At 33.6% G+C, this 10,627-nt stretch overlaps 1 protein-coding gene across 1 annotated transcript; it reads left to right on the top strand.

Moving 5' to 3' along the window:
• Positions 1–3,232: 3,232 nt before the first annotated feature.
• On the top strand, positions 3,233–9,307 carry LOC123918747 (copper-transporting ATPase RAN1-like). Its single transcript, XM_045970890.1, has 9 exons — positions 3,233–3,867; positions 3,976–4,587; positions 4,996–5,425; positions 5,599–5,924; positions 6,638–6,696; positions 6,802–7,144; positions 7,499–7,696; positions 7,917–8,174; positions 8,664–9,307. Exons 1-9 carry the CDS (start codon positions 3,598–3,600, stop codon positions 9,141–9,143), a joined length of 2,976 nt encoding a protein of 991 aa, XP_045826846.1. The 5' UTR covers positions 3,233–3,597; the 3' UTR covers positions 9,144–9,307.
• Positions 9,308–10,627: the final 1,320 nt, after the last annotated feature.

Here is a 10,627-nt window from a genome sequence, read left to right as displayed (position 1 = left end):
AGTGGTCCCAATGTCCCATGCATTTTTACATTAGATGATCATCATCCACTTTTTTCGTATTGGAGTTCTTGTAAATTCAACATACATATGAAATGATATCCATATAATTTATATTAAAACATGAAATAATGCAAGTTATTGCATGTGAAAGCTAGGGTGAGAAAAAAGCTGTTTTTTGTGGATACCACATATGATAAGATAGCATAGCCCATTGTTTCCTTTTATCTTTTTTTAAAAAAAATATTTAAAAATTAAAGTAAAAAAATAGTAATTGTTGTTTTCTTTAGGTCAGTGCCTTAGTGGAGTCTTCATACTACCATTGCTTTGATAAGGCTTTTAGTGGGAAAAATGTCATATTTCCAACAATATCTGTCTCGTACTACAATATATAAAAGTATTTGGCTTTAATTAATTCACCTTTCCTACTTTGACCAAAAAATAGAAATTTGTTGATTCGTTTATTTATGATTGTTTACTTTCATTGACAATCTTATTTTTTTGGACGGAACTTTCAATAGCAACATTTTTCTGATCAGTCACCGATATGATTGTTACACACGAAATGAGATGAAGACCGTTGACATAAAATTAAAGATAGGAGAAAATTTTAGGTGAATCCTCAAGTAAGTATTAATGATTAATATCAAGATTTCTATTAACATCAAGATTAAGGATAGAACTATTCATATCAAGATTTTTTTTAAAGAGTATTGTTAATTATTTAGTAAAGAAATATTTACATAGGGTCTGTTTATTTCATGGATTCTAAACATATTCCTGAGAATCTAAGGCTGGAAATAAAATTACCCGTGTTTATTAAAATGAAACCAACAATAGTTCCAAGGAAATAATTATTCCAGGGAAATGGTTTTTTCCCACGTTGCCAGGATTATTAATCCCTTCTAATAGACGCAGGAATATTTTATTCCCAAGGAACAAAATCAGTTATGTATAAAACTACCAGCCTACACCACTATCTACCCACGATTTCACAAATGTTCCCTCTTTCTTTCTTTTATTTTTTTCAAAAAAAAAAAATATTAATTATTTTAAGAAAAATTAAATAAAAGATTCCTGGGAATTAATAATGTATCCAAACACTTTTTTGAAAATTTTATTCCTTGGAAAGTCATGCCAGGGAAAGTTGTTCTTGAGATTAATTTTTGTAACCATGAAACAAACGCACCCATAAGAAATAGAAGCATTCATCCAATATTTATATTTTGTAGATCAAACGAATATTATTAATGAGCATATCAATTTTCAGGCGACTTCTAATATCCACAATCCTCTCAAGTGGTGTATAGTGCAAAGTAGTAAATAATACTATAACGAATTCGAATTTTACAAAATTCACTGTTAGATTGAAAGTTTATATCATATAGACCATCCATAATTTTTTTTAAAGAAATTGAAAATCATGTAATATGTTATTGAGACCCATAAAATTAACTGTATTCAATAAAAACTCACCGTTAACGATGATTAATCTCTCTCAAAAAATCTATGAGGCACACAAGATAGGTTTTCCTGTCTCAATCAAATTTTCTCCATATACTTAAGAGAATCAAAACTCTTATCGCCGGGAACAATTGATTGTTGTGTATAATGTACTCCCTCTGTACCACAATATATGTCGCTTTGACACTTTTACACATATTAAGAAAGATAATTAATGTTGTATGGAAAAAAGAGATTATGAGTTGATTTATAAAATTGTCCTTCATTTATGGTATGAAAAAAATAAATGAAAGAATTGAAATAAGAGAGTAATAAATAATTAATGGTATAATTGAAAAAATAAAGCGACATATATTATATATTATGGTACAAATTTTTTCTCCAAAATAACATATATATTGTGGTACGAAGGAAATACTATTTTATTACGCCAAAAATTCAACCATAGAAACGAACCATCCTTTTCTTTGTATGGTGGGGTAAAATTAAAATATCCAGCTTGATGTTTAACGTCAACGTCACGTGGGTCACAAATCACAATAATAATATATCAACCAATCCAAGCGGAAAACATGTATACATAGTACATACATAAGTTAATTAATCTACACATAATACTCATTCAAAAATACCACGTTGAAATGAAGAAAAGCACAGGGATCACGTGTTGCAGTTCATGCCAAGCAGGAAGAATAAGTACTAAAAATGTTTTTAAAAAATATGACAGAACAAAATAGACAATTATTTATCCCTTTGAAATGTGGTAAAAAGAATTAATATATCAATATGTGAGTTTTCATTACAAAGGGATGCCTTGTGATTTCGTTGTCTGCTAATGCGATTTTCCGTCATATTGTAGTGTATATTTGTTTTTCCGTCTTTGTATGATGTTTATTTTTATTTTTTTAGGTTGAAGAATTAAGTTTGATATAGTGATCCAATCAATGACTTTAGGGTCATCAATGCTACAGATCCAGAGACATTAATATTCTGAACACTTCAATACATTCAAATATATGAAAACTTAACACACACTTCACAATCACAACTATTCTTTCCAACTCTCTCTATCCGAAAGTGAAACCGTCTCTTCTCTCAAAAAATATATGAAAACTTATGCAATTTACCGTTTTGTACTATTAACTTAAATATTGTGAGTTTGTTTGCAAATTCATCATTTTTATTTTTATCAATTTTGAATTTGTATTGCACCGATGCACTCTATAAATTTGAATGAATGAATATAATTTATTTAATAAAAAAAAAGTTAATTGTAAGTAGCAGATAAAAATCTATTTCTATGATTTGTTCTTATCGATTATCAGATAAAAATACATTCAACCAAGGGATGTATGCCTCACCAAAATTTAAATGCACATATTCTCTAAAGTTAGATAAATTTTTTTATCTTTATAAATATTCTAAATTTTATGAACCAAAATTTAAAAAAACATTTTATATACTTATACTTTATTATAATTTAAATTTTTTTAAAGGAATATAATTTAAAATTTTAAAACATACATTTCCATATAAAATATATTTTGTACCATGTGTGTAAATGCAAAGAAAAACATAATTGACCTTCCTTGACCAGCCTGCCGGAAGCAACCTTTGAACAGAAAAAACGTACTGTAATTCCATTTCCATTCCAGAACAAGTCACGTTTGACGGAAAAACCAGAAACGCGTGCAGTACAACAATACTAGCAGCGTAGTACAACGGACTCATTCGTCATTCCATAATACCCAAAGGGCATATCCGTAAATACATACAACAAATCTCCCTCCAACTCCAACAAAACAATAATCTCCAATCCATTTCACCTTCCACTTTCGTTAACAAATTGCTGTCTTCACCTAATACATTATCATCATTAACAATTAATTAATTAATTAACAACAAATTTAAATTAATTAATTAATTAACAAAATTATATTAATCAAATTTACAAATATTATTGCTGTCTCACCATCTCCATCGGAAACTGTTTTTTTCTTTCTTCTTCATTTTTTTCTCTCCAATTTCCTTCCACCTTTTTTCCCTCTTTATATATAACACATCTTTTCTTTTTCCTTTCTCTCGTAATTCACCTCACAACATTCAAATTACATTCTCTCTTTCTCTCTAATCATCATGGCGCCGAGCATTCAACTAACTTCCGCCGGCGCCGGTAACGACTCCGACTCCGGCGACCTTGAAGATGTCCGCCTTCTAGATTCCTACGATAAACGCGATATTGAAGACGGAACCAAACGGATTCAGGTTAGAATCTCCGGCATGACATGCGCCGCTTGTTCAAACTCCGTTGAAGCCGCTCTTAAGTCCGTCGACGGCGTAATTGAAGCCTCCGTCGCTTTACTTCAGAATAAAGCCGACGTCGTTTTCAATAAAAACCTCGTCAAGGTTTAACTCTTTTTTTTTGAATTTTTTTATGATTTTGCTTTGATTTGTGGATTTGTGAAAGTGTTTAGTTACTGATTTTAGAAAGTTTTTGATATTTGTGAACCCTAGGATGAAGATATTAAGAATGCAATTGAAGATGCAGGTTTTGAAGCTGAGATCTTACATGAACCGGTTTCCGTTGGACCGAAACCGGTTGGTGATAGTACGGTGGTTGGACAGTTTACGATTGGTGGTATGACGTGTGCGGCGTGTGTGAATTCTGTTGAGGGAATTTTGAAGAATATCGCCGGAGTGAAAAAAGCGGTGGTGGCTTTAGCTACTTCATTAGGTGAAGTTGAGTTTGATCCAAAAGTTATTAGTAAAGAAGAAATTGTTAGTGCAATTGAAGATGCTGGTTTTGAAGCTTCTTTTGTGCAGAGTACTAGTCAAGATGAGATTGTTTTAGGTGTTGTTGGTGTTGTTGATGTTCAGGTTTTGGAGAGTATGTTAAGTGGTTTTAAAGGGGTGAGGCAGTTTCGGTTTGATCCTTTGTTGAGTGAACTTAATGTTGTTTTTGATCCTCAAGTTCTAAGTTCTAGATCAGTGTTTGATGGGATTTGTGCAGTTAGTAATGGCAAGTTTAAGGTGCATGTTAGAAGTCCTTATGCCAGAATGGCTTCCAAAGATGGATCAGAGAGTGAAACCATGTTTCGACTTTTTACTTCCAGCTTGTTTCTTAGTGTGAGTATTGCTTAACATATTTGTTGTTGTTTGTTTGGTTTCGTCGAACTTTAGTGTGAGTATCTCTTAAATGACATGTGTAGATATAGAGAAATAGTGAGTAGGGGTAAGAAATTATGTAGTTAGTAACTACTGTATGCTCAAACCTTAAGGTGTTAGTGTAGAATGAGCAAGGGCTGTAATTAGTCCGGACAGAAAATTCATCTATTGGAAGTGGTATTGTGTCATATTTTTTTTTCCATAGAAACATGTAGCTGAAGTAAAATGAGACTCTTGATATTGTTACAGAAAGGAATCATATTTAGAATTTGAGAGCCTGTGTAATGTTGTTGTCCCTTATTTTGTTTAGATTCTTGTTTATTCATTCCAATCTTTTGCATTGATTTTTGCTTGATGCATTTGTCGCAGATTCCTCTCTTCTTCATGGGGGTAATTTGTCCTCATATTCCATTTATATACTCTTTATTGCTTTGGAGATGCGGGCCTTTCCTCATGGATGATTGGTTGAAGTGGGCATTAGTGAGTGTCATCCAATTTGTGATTGGAAAGCGCTTCTACATAGCAGCTATCAGAGCTCTTAGAAATGGTTCAACAAACATGGATGTCCTGGTTGCTTTGGGAACTACGGCATCATATGTTTATTCTGTTTGTGCTCTTCTGTATGGTGCTCTTACTGGATTTTGGTCTACAACATACTTTGAAACAAGTGCTATGCTTATAACATTTGTATTGTTGGGCAAATATTTGGAATGTCTTGCCAAAGGAAAGACATCTGATGCCATTAAGAAGTTAGTAGAACTGACTCCTGCAACAGCTCTGTTGGTTGTTAAAGACAAAGGTGCACAACACTTTCATTTTATGTGCTTTGTTTTCTTAAGAAAATGGAAGTGAAACAGCTGATTTCCTGATTATCTTATATATAGGTTGAAATTAGTGATGGTTATGTCATTTATCATCTAGATTTCATCATAACATCAAATTATAACTTGCCAATATTTGTTTTATTTCTAGATGGTAAATCTATTGAAGAAAGAGAAATAGATTCCCTGCTTATTCAACCTAGTGACACATTAAAAGTTCTTCCTGGTACAAAGATTCCCGCTGATGGTATTGTTAGCTGGGGCTCAAGTTATGTGAATGAGAGTATGGTGACTGGTGAATCTATACCTGTTTTGAAGGAGATCAATGCATCTGTTATTGGAGGTACAATCAATTTGCATGGCGTCCTTCATATTCAAGCCACCAAAGTAGGATCCGATACAGTTTTGAGTCAGATAATTAATTTGGTGGAGACAGCCCAGATGTCCAAAGCTCCCATTCAAAAGTTTGCTGATTATGTAAGTATTCTGGCCGTGCTCTTTGATGGTTTTTATGCTCTGTAAGTGTTTAATGATAGATTGATAGTGTAAGCATTTTTATGCAATTCCTACATTGCATTACATAGCCTATCCAAAGCTTGGAGAAAGAGGAGGGTTTTCATTAAGAAGTCTGTGGCCAATATAAAACTCTGCCGAATCCTTGTAACATGGACTGGCATAGGCTTCCATTTTTCTTGTTATTATTGTTGTATCATGTATGCATTTTTACATAGATCAGTTCCATTCTTTGTGGTAAAGAAAGTTTCAGCTCATGAATGAATTTCGAAACTAAGTGAAATGTTATCTGTTTTTGAATGTCCTGAAAAATGACAACACATAATTTCACGCTTTAAATGATTGTGAAGTTCTTGTAACTAAAAGACACATTGAGGGGCAAGGAGTCGGCATTTAGTTTTCCTGGGCTGCTGTTCCTGAAAATGAAAATATGAGTAAGCCCATAGAGTAGGAACAACACTTTGATGCCTTAACCCTCTGTTCACTGGAGCTCCTTATATGAAATTATTCATAAAAATTAATTGTTGTTCAGTCATAATTCAAACTCATGTTTATTTGCTTTCACGTAATATTCAAATTATTCGGTATCTTAACTTTATAATCTTGCTTGCTAGTTGATTGGCACCAATGACTGAATATATATTAATGAACTCAGGTACCCTTTTTTTGGCTTGCAGGTAGCAAGCATATTTGTTCCTACAATTGTAGCTCTGTCATTATTGACACTATTATGTTGGTAAGGTTACCTTGACTAGTTTTGGCATATTGTTAAAAATTGATTCTAATAAGTGATTGGAATGCTTATCCCTTACTCTTGTGGACATATTTTGTTTAATAATAGGTATACTGCTGGGGCTCTTGGAGCTTACCCGGATGAATGGCTGCCGGAAAATGGAAATCACTTTGTTTTTGCCCTTATGTTTTCTATATCTGTTGTGGTGATTGCATGCCCATGTGCACTTGGTTTGGCAACACCAACTGCTGTCATGGTGGCAACTGGGGTTGGGGCAAACAACGGTGTGCTGATTAAAGGAGGAGAATCCTTAGAAAGGGCTCAGATGGTGAAGTATGTTATATTTGATAAAACCGGAACTCTAACTCAGGGTAAAGCCACTGTCACTGTTGCCAAGGTGTTTGCAGGAATGGACCGTGGAGAATTTCTTAAATTGGTGGCTTCTGCTGAGGTGACTCTTAATTTTTTTGATGATGATTGTTCTCTTTGATTCTTATTGTCTGTCTTTGGTGTTGTCACATACTTACAATTTGAACCTAGATCCAGCAATAAAGGACAGAATAATATTTTTCTAAATTTCCTTCCTCCTGTTCGACACAGACAACTCAACTTTCCTAACAGTGTTTTGGCATTTTGAAATAGGATTAGGAGTGATGTTGAAGAAGATTAGTTATTTTTGACTTTTTGATTGTGTTAGAAAATTTTGACCTTGCATTTCTTATGATACCTATTAAGGAATCAAGTTATCTACTGTAATTTTGTCAACTATTTTTTTAACTGTTTTATTTTTAAATTTTAAATTCAGGCTAGCAGTGAACACCCGCTGGCAAAAGCGATATTACAATATGCACGCCATTTTCACTTCTTTGATGGGTCCTCTCTTACCAATGGTTCCCAGAATGATGTCAATGAGTTAAAATCAGGGTGGCTTTATGATGCCTCAGACTTCTCTGCTATTCCAGGAAGGGGTGTGCAGTGCGTTATAGATGGACAGCGTGTTTTGGTAATGTTTTTTATTTTTTTTAGTATTCTAGTATGGTTGTGATTCTCTTTTAATGAATGGAACTAGCTGTGACCTGTGTAAAAACACGGGTCTTGTTAACAAAAAATGTGTTTTGTGGAGAGGGACGCATCTCATTAGGGGAAGGCTTATTTTAGAATAGATAAATGTGTTTTATATTTGTCCAAATAGTTGCTTATTTGAGGCAGTATGTTCTGATCAGGTTGGTAACAGGAAGCTGCTGGAGGAAAGTGGCATAAATATTTCTACTGAAGTGGAAAGTTTTGTTGTAGAGCTTGAAGAAAGTGCCAAGACTGGGATCCTTGTAGCATGTGATGGTATATTGATTGGAGTCATGGGCGTTGCAGACTCACTTAAGCGAGAAGCCTTTGTTGTTATAGAGGGCCTCCAGAAAATGGGAATCACACCTGTTATGGTTACAGGAGATAACTGGAGAACAGCTCGCGCTGTTGCCAAGGAGGTTTGTATTTGTTTCTCTAATATTTTTGTTTTGGTTAGAAATCTTGGTACTGTGATAATTTTGAGTGGGGTTCCAAGGTTGTGCTTAATTTATGCATTTAACGTATGGACTTTTTCTAGTACCCAAGAAAGCCAACATATTTGCATGGAAAATAGTAGTGTTATAGTAGTATGTAGTATGAAAACCATACCTGGTCTTTGATAAAATAAAATAAAAAAACCATACCTGGTCTTGGTTCTCAAGCAAGCTGTTGATTTTCTTGTGTATAAATGCAAGAGTAAAGTTTGAAAGAAATGCTATGGTTTTAAATTTATTACTACAAATATTTTAATAATTTTTTTTTCTTTTGACGAAACAAATATTTTAATCATATCTTCATTATAAATCATACCGAATATCCGCTACTTCATGACAGTAATAACTTAAAATTTTGTGCAGAACTTGATGTTATAGTCAAACTTTGCTAAAAAATATGATGTTTCATTACAGGTTGGTATTCGAGATGTTAGGGCAGAGGTTATGCCTGCAGGAAAGGCTGATGTTGTTCGTTCATTCCAAAAAGATGGAAGTATAGTTGCAATGGTGGGTGATGGTATAAACGACTCTCCTGCATTAGCTGCTGCAGATGTTGGTATGGCAATTGGAGCTGGAACAGATATTGCAATAGAAGCCGCTAATTATGTGTTGATGAGAGATAATTTGGAAGATGTGATCACAGCTATTGATCTTTCTAAGAAGACCTTTTCTCGTATTCGATTGAATTATGTATTTGCGATGGCCTACAATATTATCGCCGTACCAGTTGCTGCAGGGGTTTTATTTCCTTCACTGGGGATCAAGCTTCCACCATGGGTTGCTGGTGCATGCATGGCTCTCTCGTCTGTTAGTGTTGTATGTTCTTCTTTGCTTCTTAGAAGATATAGAAAACCCATACTTACTACAATACTTCATGAAATAGTTGTAAATTAACAAGAAATGAAAAATAACAATTTCAGAGGGTGCAAATGAGTTGGACCCTTGTAATTCCAATTTTGTGCATTTTCCTTAAGATCCTCTCACGTGCGCGCTCATTGTGCAATTGTAATTGTAGCCGCCAATTTATTGTAAATTTACTTGTAATTGCATAGCCCTCACTCTTCTCTCAGTGAACAGAGTCGTGTGCCCCTTGACGGCTTAAAAATAACTTTCTATGACTGTCTGCCTGCAGAAGAATGCAAGGTTGATGAACAGAGTCGTGCACGCTCATTGTGCAATTGTAATTGTAGCCACCAATTTATTGTAAATTTACTTGTAATTGCATAGCCCTCACTCTTCTCTCAGTGAACAGAGTCGTGTGCCCCTTGACGGCTTAAAAATAACTTTCTATGACTGTTTCTGCCTGCAGAAGAATGCAAGGTTGATGAACTTCTTCCGCTACATGTTTTGCATATTTTAACTCACCCATGCGTGTCCCTTCCATGACTTGGGTTTGCATATTTTAACTCACCCACAATTTCTTTGCGATTCTTGATTTTTTAATAACGAGTTTCTTGAAGGACCTGCTTTGTGAATTGCGAGTGTAAAAATGCTAGTTGATCGTAATCCGCATTCCACGGTACGGTAGAATCAAGAAGGTGGTGTGTAAAACGTCTAAATGAGTGTTTGGATCTGCGTTGAAAGCAAACAAACAATCGATAAAAGGTGGGGTATAATCTTAATAGGAGTGTATTTTATAGAGACTAAAAATATAATTAACTCTAAAAAAAAATACTTGTATCATTTTTTGAACCTAAACTAAGCTGATAGTAATATAAACAAAAGAATAACCATGAAAACCAGAATTTTCAATGGAAGATGCATCATCAAAATCAGACACCAATAACGTTGGAAAAGTATAAAGAAGTACTAGTAAATGTCAGTGCACACTAAAAGACTAAACTCAAACACAAACAAAGTGTGCCATTCAAAAAAAAAAAAAAAAAAACACACACAAAAAGTGTAACTAACATTTTTTCCCACCTTATAAATTAACCACCAATATTTGCCTATAAAAAATGGTGTAAAAATTTAAGGTAGGAGAGATGTAAAAGAAGAGAGGAAGTAGTGATATGGTTTGGTTGTATGAGCAAGGTAGTTTGACTTTGTAAACTTGTTACTATCTACTTAAGAATTTGAGTTATTTTTTAGAAGTGAATGTGCAATTTAAAGAAAAGTGTATGAATTAGAATTATCAATTGAAAAATTTATAGCTGAGATGGTGCTAAAATTTGATAAAATATGTAATTGTTAAATGCATTCTATAGATTATGTGTATGCTTTCACATTTATTTATTTTTAAAAAAAATCTAAAGTCAAAATTGCATAAAATGAAATAAATTAGTAAATCTTTTTATGACATTTGATTTAATGGTGGTCCGTGGACAATGAACTAACCAATATATAACAGAGACTATGATAACAATCAATCAAATTTT

This window comes from Trifolium pratense, linkage group LG3, assembly GCF_020283565.1.
Source record: "Trifolium pratense cultivar HEN17-A07 linkage group LG3, ARS_RC_1.1, whole genome shotgun sequence".
Lineage (NCBI taxonomy): Eukaryota > Viridiplantae > Streptophyta > Magnoliopsida > Fabales > Fabaceae > Trifolium > Trifolium pratense.
Note: the sequence above shows the minus strand (reverse complement) of the source record. Positions and strands in the feature narration are given on the sequence as shown.

What these genes read in the sequence shown, in the direction of transcription:
- LOC123918747 (XM_045970890.1), top strand. Translation starts at nt 3,598, where the DNA reads ATGGCGCCGAGCATTCAACTAACTTCCGCCGGCGCCGGTAACGACTCC. An exon ending in GTTGGTTGTTAAAGACAAAG is followed by an intron (nt 5,426 to 5,598) that starts GTGCACAACACT and finishes TTTTATTTCTAG; the next exon opens with ATGGTAAATCTATTGAAGAA. An exon ending in TAGATGGACAGCGTGTTTTG is followed by an intron (nt 7,697 to 7,916) that starts GTAATGTTTTTT and finishes TGTTCTGATCAG; the next exon opens with GTTGGTAACAGGAAGCTGCT.